The sequence below is a fragment of the Tetrao urogallus genome, assembly GCF_951394365.1.
Source record: "Tetrao urogallus genome assembly, chromosome: 7".
In the NCBI taxonomy this organism is placed as follows: domain Eukaryota; kingdom Metazoa; phylum Chordata; class Aves; order Galliformes; family Phasianidae; genus Tetrao; species Tetrao urogallus.
Window position 1 is genome coordinate 8,702,315 of NC_136820.1, and position 12,000 is coordinate 8,714,314.

The 12,000-nt window shown below is 38.2% G+C and overlaps 1 protein-coding gene across 3 annotated transcripts in view; it reads right to left on the reverse strand.

Moving 5' to 3' along the window:
* The window catches only part of TRAK1 (trafficking kinesin protein 1), a gene marked incomplete at both ends in the record, with an annotated part of 98,236 nt that overhangs the window by 25,302 nt on the left and 60,934 nt on the right, over positions 1–12,000 (reverse strand). For all 3 annotated transcript variants that reach the window (XM_079538561.1, XM_079538563.1, XM_079538562.1), the window contains 4 exons: positions 1,720–1,828; positions 2,550–2,650; positions 6,400–6,516; positions 9,155–9,231. In XM_079538561.1, the coding sequence (XP_079394687.1) occupies positions 1,720–1,828; positions 2,550–2,650; positions 6,400–6,516; positions 9,155–9,231 (404 nt within the window). The remainder of the gene's footprint in view (positions 1–1,719; positions 1,829–2,549; positions 2,651–6,399; positions 6,517–9,154; positions 9,232–12,000) is intronic.

The window sequence follows — 12,000 nt, forward strand, 5'->3', positions numbered from 1 at the left end:
CACCCAATGCATAGACACACAGAAGGCCCTGTGCAGAGGCTTTGGATCTGGCTGCACACTGCCTCACTGGCACAGACTGCATTTCTCCATAAGAGAAGTTACTCTATAACAGGGCTCTCCTATTACATCCTGAAGCAGTGATCCTCTCAATCCTAAGCCTACCTTTACTGTATCTACAGCTCATCTTCCTTATGTGACATCTCAATGCAGCACTCTCTGATATGTGATGTCATATCCAAAGGTGTGACACCTACCTATTTCCAATTGGCCCTACATTTGCAGTACAAAACAGGAAAGATACTATGTTTTCATACATTCATTCTTAGCCCAAAAGTATCTCATCTGCTATACTTTGCTACATGTTTGCAAAATGGTAATAGGCTCCCAAAGTTTAAAGGTTGTACTAAAAAATTAACATAAAATTCTTGATTAGATATTCAATTAGGGAGTGTTATTTCTGATAAATAGGGATATCAATTCTATCACACTCAAAAGGCAAGAAAGCCACAATATTAAAATATTAACAGCCTGATTTGAAAAACAGTTGAAGATATTTAATGCAAATTTTGCCTAGCAATTTATTGTTTGACAAACACTGAACTTTTTTTTTTAACAAAGAGACCAAGTCAGCCTGAAAACTTCAGATCTACAGCAAAGGTCATCCATGGCTATCGGGTGAGCTCTTTAAGGCAGATTTCAAACCACAGCGCTATACTTGAGAACTTTCTTATACTTCAGAGTTAATTACACAAAAACAAAGTCTAATACCCCACTAGTTATATGTTTTTGTTGCTCTTCTTTGATATGTTTTAATAAAGAACATTAAAAACTAAAATAAGTGTTGTTACTTACATAAATTAAGCATATTATTTATTTTATGAGGGCTGCTCCTGTTTTATGACATTGGACCACAATGTCAGAGGTGGATGTTGGTGGTACTGCAGTAAAAGGTGAACCTTTCCACCAATACCCCATTACATGTTGATGCCATGTGACAGATGGCAGCAAGAGGGGCAGTCTGAAGAAATGGTGTCTGACATGGAAGTGTGTCTGAAGCAAATGTATGAAAATTAATTCCTCCATGCAGAAAAAAAATGCACCCAGTGACATTCATTGACACTTGCTGACCGTTTTTGGAGACTGAACAGTGGATGTGAGCACAGTGAGTGGTACATTTCACCAGTGGGTCACCTCTGCTGGTGTTACTGCTACAAGTGCAGCATGCAGGCTCTTGTTCATCACTGGTGAAAATGCATAGCTAACAGTGGTGACTATAGTGCAAAAAGTCTTTTGTAGCCAAGAATTTTCTATCAAATAGTATTACTGCGCTCTTTGTGCTGGTTGTAGTTTCCATGGAAATAGTTTGGAGGCACTACTTTAAGAGCAACTTTCCTAGACAGGGTCCTAGATAATTCCTCTTCACTCATTACAGCCCAGGCAAGACAAAAGGTGAGACATCCATGCTGTACACCCTAGCAGTTTCCTTCCCAACAGAGTATGCTAGGTATGTAGCTTCATGGTGCTCCTATGTGTCAGTCTTTCCTTCATTTAGGAAGAATAGAGGACAGTGATTTACTACAGGGAGATCTTTGTCACTCATGGAATTACATACTCTTAATGAGATGCTTCCAAACCTTTTAATACACACTTCTCACTACCTGCATTCCAGCATTTAAATGAACGACTGTATTAAGTGAAACATAAAGTGTGCAGTTTCACCTCAGATCTAAGCACAACATTCTCTTCTTCAAGGTCCTTGAGCTTCTTCTGAAGAGAATCCAAGTGAAAGTAGTTCTGGACAGAGGAGGAAGATTCATTCCTCTTCAGCCTTGATTTGAGAAAAGAAAAAAGAACAGCAAGTTTTAACTCATTTTTACTGGCATCATGGCCAACCTCACAAGAAAATAGGCTGAACAGAGGTCTCAAACAGCCACAGCCACATGAAATACACCAAAACTATGAGAAAAAAAAACAACTTTACCATAGCAATTTAATAGCTCCACAATGAATGCTGCACATTTCACCAAAATGCAGCAAAACTTTGCAAGCAAGGGTAGACAGCCCCTCAAAGCCTGCAATGTTGTTCAGCCAACTAACTGCCTGGAACACGAAGTGTAAGCCATGCTCAAATTCTTCCTTCTGCTATTGAAAACAGCATGGCATTTTTCACTGTGGCCTCAGGTTCCTCAAGCACAAAGGTCACAGATGCGGAACGTTCTAGAACAGTGTGCAAAAGGGATGTGGAGCAGCAGAGTACTGTAGGCGGAATGAATCAGTGTTGGCCTCATATCCACAGTGATACAGTTCCTGTGAAAGACACAGTGCTGTCTCAGCAGCCTTCTTATCTACTTTCCCCACCTAACTTATTTGCACCAGTACAGCAGCAATGCAAATCTTTCCAGCTGGTGCCATGCACTGAGTTCAGAATTCCATTTACAGGTCCAGCCTATACAGGGATCATTAAACTACCATTCAAAGCTATGAAAACTGTCTGAACTACGCCTGCTTAGTACCAGACAAAGGTTTGGTGTTGCAGATTGATAACTTACGGGGTGGAACAGATGGACTCTGGCTCGCTTTCTTCAGCAGCACTGGTATAGAACTGGAGCAGCTCATCTTTCATGGAAAGCTCATGCCGTAACTGAGAAACCTGCACAAAGAAATAGCTTGCAGATCAATACCTTCCTTTTCTAGACACACTGTCAAGTAAACTCACAATCAATTAGTTATTCATCCTCCAAGCACCATCTTCAGACTAAATCAAGTGGTCTAAAATGGAACATACTGGAAACCATTCCTTTATTTATAGGAAAGAAAGGACATCCTTAGAATAGCCTTTTTTTTTTTTTTTTTTTTTTTTTAATATACAAAAATGCAGCTAACAAGGAAGGGAAGATGAGCAATCCTGAATCACTAATGCATTAGTCCAGATCCACAAAGAAATAAATTAACTGAAATGAAACAGCAAGAAACGAACGTGACACAATCAAACCAAGCGACGCTACTTTCCACTTTACGTAATGACTGTCACCATCTGGATCAGATACAGACCTTGCAGACCGTGGATAAAACTGTTACAGTGCTTATGCAGCAAGGTTCTTTTGGGACTCAGTTGCCTATTGAGTTGCACAACACAAAGTGGCAGGCGCCCTTCTGTGGTGGCTTCCACCCAGTTTCTGGGTATAGTTTGGGTCACTGGTGACTCCAAAACATAAGCATAGCAGAACAGTATGAGGCAGTCTCATCCATGAAATTAAAATGAACAAAATTTAATTAAGTGGTTATTATTTCCTGTAATTCCACAAAGTTAACCTCGGTTAATTCATATTTTGATTTGGTTTAAAGGCTCAGTTATACAGGAACACTTTTGCAACTGTAAAGTTGCATTTTAAGACTCTAGCGTTAAGAGCTTCTTTCTTTTTCCCTTGCACAGGTATAAATAACACAGATGATCAGAAAGATGTCTCCTCCCTCTTTCCTTGCAAGATTTGGTCCTCAGTTTCCACTCTGCAGTGCACAAATTGCACATTTGTTTTCACTGGACTTCTATTTTTGTATCGTAGACAGATTAATACTTCCAGTTATTAGTAAAAAAAAAAAAAAAAAAAAAAAAAGTTTGTCAATAAAATAGATTTATGCTGCATTATTGTCAACAAAAAGCTGAAACAATGTAATAAAGCACTTAAACCATGCAGGAATTTAAGCTAATGTAATCATCTACTTGACAAAGGCTAGTCTGCAGAATTACACTCCATGAAAGGCACCAAAGTCCTCTTGAGACATGGCTTCTAAAAGGAGCTGCACATTTCTAAAAACACAAAACCACATTTCAGCCATGAAACAAATTCAGCGTATTCATCTGGGGAGATTCATTTTCCTCCATTGCAGGGACAGTTAAAAGGCATTCTAAAGTAACAAATCTACCTCCTTCCAGCTCAGCCTCTTCAAGTAGCAAGGAATTAGGTATTTTCCGTGGGTGGGCACTAGTTCATCTCTAGCTTTTTCTATACTCTTCCTGTATGAATCAAATCAACTGAGCCCACTAATTTTGCTGCTATTTTCAAGCATTCCAGTTCTTCAAAAGAAGGCTAACAGCCAGAGAAAGTAACCTGTTAAAGGAGCAGGAGAAGAAGCAATGGGCACAGGCTGAATGACACACAAGAAGTTCTCTCTGAACATCAGAAGCATTTCTTTACACTGTGGGTGGCAGAGCACTAGCACAGGCTGCCCACTTTGCTGCTGGAGCCTCCCTCCTGGGCACCCTGGTTACTGGTGCCATGACATAACACCAATAAAACCTAACTTCACACATCACTGTCTCTGTATTACGAATACATACCTCTCAAACAAATCATTTTAAGTAGTTTCCATGGAATTTTAAAAGCTCCTATTCAATTCTCTTTTCCCTTGTTTGTAGAGACAGTTGTCTTAGTTACCGTTTTGTTCATATATACAAAATTCAGCATTAATAGGAGATGTGGAATTACTAAAAGAAGATTTTTAACAAACAAATGCCATCAGTTGAAAGCATGAGCTCTCCCTCAAAAGCATCAATTTCTGAAGGAGTCGAAATGACAGTGTGAAAGATGGATGCTGATAAAACATATGGCCAAATATATCAAGCAAGCTGGTAAGAAGCTTATTTTTGGTTCTCCTTTTCCTAATGCTGCTCCTGAGTCCCTCTAAATAAAGTTAGTCCTGTCAGAGGAAGCCATTCCCTGATCCCACCTTCTTCAATCAAATCCTCCATTCTGGATGCATGGGGTATGAATGCCCTTCGCTACCTCACCCAGTAAAAGCCTATCAACCAACACACAAATAAATGTCTGCCATATTACAGGACTTGGACAAAATGAGATGACAGTGTGGGACAGAAGAGAATTCATTTTCCTCACCATAAAGCATGGGCCACATTCAAAGATTCTAATTCCCTGTGGCACGCTCCACCACCATCATACATCTAGAATTTCTTCTTCCACACTTCATTCATCAGCATATTTTGGATATAATTCAATACCATATTTTCCTAACATTTTATTAACAGACACTTTAAAAACTTTTAATCCACTCTGTTTTGCTGTTCTACTGCTTGTCCTACAACTGTGGAATTTTGCTCCCTGTTGCTCATGGCTGCACACGAACAAGATTCACAAACTAAGATCACTGTTCCTGGACACAAGAAACATTTGCCTCTAGCACAGTCAGTAAGACAGTAGAATTTAAACAGTGACAATGAATTATAGATAAAACATTTTTAAAGCATCCTGTATGGTTCCAATAAAGATTCATCCACTATCTGCCAGTACACAGAACATTCAACTCCTATGGTAAGAAACATCAACCGTATAAACATTTCCTTAGAAATACAACAATATGTGCAAGAGCCAAGCCATTACTTCAAACAACCAAAGTTTTCAGTTATGTTTCTATAGATCAGACTAATTCAGAAGTGCATGCACTCTGACATTAAATTTTAAACATGTTCAAAAATCTAAGGCAAGTGCAGTCAAAAATTCAAAGTTATGTACTGCAGCAGGCCAACAATACATGTTTCAACAGATCCTACCATAATTCCTGAAAAGAGAAACAGCAAAATGATAAGAAGCTGTAAGATCTTCCCCATCTAGACAAGGTAGCAAGTTCCACCCTTTGCTTCCCAAAAAAACCCAACACTTATAAACACTGATAAGTTGATATAGAGTGCACTGAATATAATGACCAATCACTGAAATACAACCTGACCTATTTATCTCCAAACTGGCCCAGTTTGAAGCTTGGAAAATGCAGAATGCACATCATTTCAGTGAATGTGTACTGCTGAAATCTCCACAAATTAAAAGACCGGTCATACTCCATTTGAGAAGGGAAGCACTGGCAGAACTCAAACGCTGTGGCCTTAATGTCAAAATTCAGTATAAATGGAAAATTGTTCATCAAAAAGGAATTAAACATTCACTGGAGAGGAAAACAGAGGACAGAGAAAGATTCACGAGTGACACAAGAGCGAGCTGCACACAAAGGAAATGAGATTAGTGAGGGGAATTATATATAAGGCACAGAGGAGAACAAGGACAAAATCAGTAGAAGAAAACAGTGGATAAAGTGACTCAAAACCAAAAGAGCAGCTGAATTTAGAGGAAAATAAAATATGTGGCAAAATAAGTTTCAGAGTCCTGGGTGCTTTCTTCCCCCAGCCATCTGATTTGACACAGTGGGTCAAGTATTTTTTTGGTCTAAAAGTGTACCTGCTATAAAAATGGCTGACTGAACTGCTATAATACAGGTTGACCAGCTACAGATAGGATGCATGGGAAAATTAAGTAGGGACAAGGGAAAGACTAAAAAAAATATCTTCCCATCACTGCAGACACATCAGTCAGACAAAAAGAAAAAACATACCTCCTCCCTTATGTGTTCTACTTGCTCCTCAAGGAACTCATTTCTTTCTGTCAGTGATTTGTTCTTCTTTAAAAGTGACTGGCCAATCCGAGCAGCTAATTCTAAGTCCCGTTCTTTCTGTGAAGCATTAGGAAAAGAAAGCAAATATATTTTTGTTTTTATTCTCTGAAGGAACAGAAGGAAGAAACAACTATTTAAGGCAGTAAAGAGCCTTTTTCACTTCTGTAAAGTTTTTTTTTTTTTGCTAACTTTCTTTTTCTATTACAGAACACCAACATTATTCAGAAAAGACTGACACATACAGTATTGAACCATACACTGAAAGCACAGCTTTGAGGTCTAATGTCAGGCAATGCAAGTTAAACCAGATTTGGTTCTCTACTATGGCTCTGAGAGACTACTGACAGAAACATTCCACCACCTTGTCCCACATTTGCCCAAAATGGTTATCCTCATTCCATGTTTGCCCACTCATTACACATCTCTACAAGGTAACTGGAAATAACCCACCTGGACTCTACCAATACAAATACCATACAAATGTAGCAATACAAATTAGAGACCTATCGTGTTGATGACATGTACCTATACACTGGCTTGTAATCTGCCTAGGACAAGATGATAAATACCAGAAACCTGCATAGAAATGTTCATTGAGCATTTTCACTGATGATTTTCTTCTTCAATTACTATAACTCTAAAGTAGCAGGAAAATAGAATACTGGTCGACTCACCACTTACCTTTATTTCAACACTGTTTGAGGAACAGCTTTTTCCATTTCAGATATCTACTGAAAATACTACCTGAGGCTTATTTATTTCATCTGACAGGCATACAGATTACACGACTAAAACCCACCCACCCTGTGACATGCATACATTCATGACAAAGTCTACAAAACCTAAAGCTGCTGTTGATAAGGACAGCTGACATGATGTAAATGAATTTGAATGAAGAGGCTTTCACAACACAGAAAAGGAAGTTTCGTAATAATAGAAAAGATGAGTTATTGATCACTGCTGTATCAACAAATAGCATTTTTCAAATGATTTTTGAAGGTCAGTCTTCTATGTGCATTAAATTCACTGGTATTATCTAGTCTTAACAGATATCCAGATAGACCTGGTGTCACTCCCTTTTTGCTCACTTTCAAGGGCAACAGACACAGGTTTTCAGAATGCCTACATGCCCATATTGTTTTGATACCTTTTCTTTCCTGCCTGTCCCTCACTAAAATGCTGCACCTCCCACCCTGCCAACTTCATGATAAATTCTTTTGAAGCTTGCCAATAAGAACAGGAAGACAGGGGAAGCTCTGGGGCTTGGTTTTCTCTTGTTTATGTCATGGCAGCAGAAAGAGTTAAACCTTAACTTCTGCCAACAAGTGCAGTCTCTTGTGATGATGACCATTTACAGAATAGGAAAAGGAGCTGCAAGTGTATACATCTGCCTAGAAAAGTGGTTAAAAAAGAAACAATCATCAACTAACACAAAAATCTCACTGAAAATACTTTCTTTTAATTTAAGGTTCAACTGTTGCATGTTCCTTCATATTCCCTTTGCTAATAACCAGACAGAAAAGTAAATCAAATGCTTCATAACGTTGGCTCAGCAAGTTCCCATGAGTTCCCTAGCACTGTTCCCATGAGTGTAACTTCTAGATCTATAGACTGTGATTTCCGGGGAGGAAACAATTTGGCAAAGGGCCGCATCACTGCTGGAAAAAGCCATGTAAACAAATGCAAGTAAATCCAAGGCAAATAAGAAGAAAGGAGCAGGACGCAGAAAGGTTACAGACTGTTAACAGACTGTTAACTTCTGTTACTTCTACTAACAGAAGTTACTAGAATATTCCTGAACAAGGATTTTCAGAAAAATATCTGTTTTAACTGAAACTGTATACTGAGATCAGAGTTATTAAAAATGCAGGTGGGAAATGGGAGCATTCCTGTGCCTGTCCCCTTGCAGAACTGGAAGAACAGATCACAAACACACCCCATTTTTGACATGGCAATTGCAATAAGTAAGCAAATTATGCCCAGACATATTTCAACAATTCCAACCATTCTCATCCAAATAAATCTCCCTAAATGTTATTTGGAAAGTTATCATTCAAGTTTACTACAGAAAAACATCTAATTCCAGTCAAACAATTTATCATGGTACTCTTGAACATAAGCATCCCTGTGGCTCAACAATTGCTTTTTGCCATTCTCCGAGTACCAAGGATTACAGTCATGACGATATATATAGAAGTGGTAGAACACCAAAACCGACATAAAGCTACAAAGAAAAGACTTTGAGATGAATGGAGCATTACAAATTTAAAAAAAAAAATAAAAATGGTCTGTGCATTCCTCTGGAAAGACACTATGTGAGATAATAATTATGAATACAGTTGTAATTGTGAATTTATTTTTGTAATAATAATCCAGCAATACCAATAGTACTGGCTTTACATGTACTCCTCTCATTCATTTGAGCAAATATTTGGCCAAGAATAAGATAAATGGTCTAATTTGAAAAATAAGCACAAGTAATGAATCCGTATGACTGATGTAAACAAACGGCCCTTACTTAAAAAGATTATTTACCTTACCCATTAGGAAGCAATGAGATGAGGTTTACATACACTCAGGGCACTTATTCCACCCTGTCTGAAAAACATCTACCAGCAGTCACTATTAGTACCATACAATTTCTGTACTATTTTCTCATACTGTGTATAGGTCTTCAATGAGATGCAGTACTTGCCTCTTCAAGCAGACGTGTAACAGCATCTATGTCATTGTATGTCTTAGTCATCTGGCCCACTCTTTCAGCACATAAAACTGTAAGAAAATAAGGTAAAATGTTAACAATATTGGCAACACCACTTGGAGAAAAATACATCCTTTAAAGAATATGCATTTACATAAGTTTACAGCTGAAAACTTATTTCATCTTTCAGGTTAGTGTATCAAAACATAAAAAAATACAATATCAAAGCTCCAAGTTAAACTGAGAACACTGGTGTTTCTCTTTTGTAATGGGAATCTGCTTTTTTGGTGGCAGAGTAAGTCACTAAAATGTTAAAATTTTCTTCTCCAAAGAGGAATGCCTCAAGTTTTTGGGGAAAAAAAAACAAAAAACCAACAAATCAAGGAAGAAGTGAATACATGTTCTTAGACACAAGAATAGGATTCTGTCGTGTCAGCTAGTCACTGTACTGTATGCAGTAGAATTGTGCCATGAATAAGCAACTCCAATAACTTTAATAACATTGTTCACCATAAATACTACATCATATTAAATTGAAAAGATCCAAGCATTATGGTATGAGACAGCAAAGCCATCACAAAATGTATGCAAAATAATAGCCCATTTTTATAACACTCGGACTACAACACCACGGCCACAGTAAAAATGTCTACTAAAACTGGGTGTTGGTGATCAAATGCGAAGGTGGAACTGGGAGCTTTGTTAGTTTGAAGGATGTATGTCAAAGTAAGTAATTGTTTAGGAACCTGCACAAAATTATACAGAGATCTGCAAGTTTTCTAAAAAATTCATAAATAACCCCAAGAATCAATAGCCCTTCCTGCTCCATTCTTACACATATATATTTTTTTTGTTTTCAGCTGCTCAAACCTTGTACTTCTGAAAAAAACCCAAACCAGATTGTTTATTGAAGTTGAGCTGATTGTATTGACTATTGGCTAGCAGACTGCTGTAATGCCAATTGTTCTTCAGGGGATTTACCCTTGGCAATGTCAGTTAAAGTTCAGCCTGATAGACTGGCTAATGCCACTTCAGCATGCATCAAGGGGGGTTGGGAGAAACAAAAACAAGGCCTAATAAGATTAAAAAATAAAGTGCACTGGGTGCAGCAGTAAGGACATAATGCTGCCCAATTACAAGTATATAGGATACTTGCACATAAATACGCAGTCCGTCAGCACTAAGGCACATCAATAACATATCAAGTATAGCAGTACTTCGATATCTGTTGAAACATTTTGTTTTGTTTTTCCATACTTAAACATAAGAATAATGACTGAGCTAGAGCAAGAATCACATTTATTTTGTTTATTTTCCTGTTTCTCAAGCTCCGATTTTGAGGAACAAATCCTGAAAACATTTCAGTGATGTGAGTACACATCAGTGCCAGGGAATTCCACAAAACATCATTCGAGTATACGCAAAAAATAACTGCATTTATCCAAATAACTATGCCTGAAAGTGGAAAGGGGATGAAGGTCCACTTCAAAGTAGTAACTTGACCAAAATTACACAGCAATATAAAGAATCACCATAGTATTGTACGATAACAGGGCATCTGTAAGCTAAAAGCTCTACGATCTGCTTCTGACTAAACAGGATTGCCACAGGAAAATAACCTGTAGTATCTTGAGGAGAACATCAACTGTATTAACCAAAGGAGGTAAGAAGTTTCCCATAGAAACTACTTAAGAAAACAGAGGGGCTTACAAAAGATAATTCACAATAAAACGTCATTTTTGTGGTGATGCAAATCAATAGAGAAGTTCAAAGGTCGTGCAATAACACCTATCAGAAGCCTTGACATCAAGGGTTTGTTTTCCAAAACAATGGCACAGTAAGTAGTTCCCTTGGTTACTGCATTCCCTTACTGCCATAAAATTACATTTGAGATATAAATACTGACAGTCACCACCAATTGTGACCATGCCAACTCCACACCGTTCTATTTCAGGTGTACATGTACCCTAGCTGATAGAAGCACGGTGCTCCCACAGACAGAATAAGGTCACTTGGGCAGTGAAAGAGAAATCAAGGTTGGTACCATGCAGTAGTTGTTCACGTAGCTATTCCTTCTGATTTTACCACTTAATCTTTATCTGACTGCCTTGATAATCTGCTGCTATTAAACAGCCATTTCAGTACATGGAACACTAGAATGAGTTGCACACACTTTTATGTATAATTAACATTTCTGAGCTTCAAGGGAAAGGCGACCTTGCCAACAAGCAGATATAAGATAAAAGTTAATTTTCTTTCCAGTTTCTGCTGACAAACCAGAGAAACTGTCACAACAGACGTATTACTGGTAGAGCAGTAGCAATCTGGTCACCAGCAGTTGTGTTTCAGAGCTAACACTGACCTTCTGTTTGTCACAGTTAACACAGAGGTCTTCACAAACTACTCTGACAATGTGAAACGGTTTCAAAGCCAAAATGATACATTATTCATCCTTCTCAGGATCCAAGTGGAAACAAACTTCAAAAGATTGCATACAATAAAACCCTCTGTCAGCTGCATCCTACAGTCACACAAGGTGCAACCCAGCAGAAACAGCACAGACTGACGCTAAGGGAGAGGAAAGCATTGCTTTTGGAGAGAGGGCAAGCTTAAAAACAGGTACAGTTCTCCCCCCCTCTGAAACACAGGCAGCAGGGGAAGAAAAGGTAGAAAGAACAGAGAGAAAGCAATTCAGCAGCAGCATTTGAAAAATTCAGAACTGTTTAAGTATGTAGTCAATCTTTCCAAGTTAACATTAGGTCAACTGCTAGAGCAGGGATTTTGATTTCCTTAGTAGTCAAAAAAATCTACCAAGTGAAAAAGATGCATTATTTTGAGCT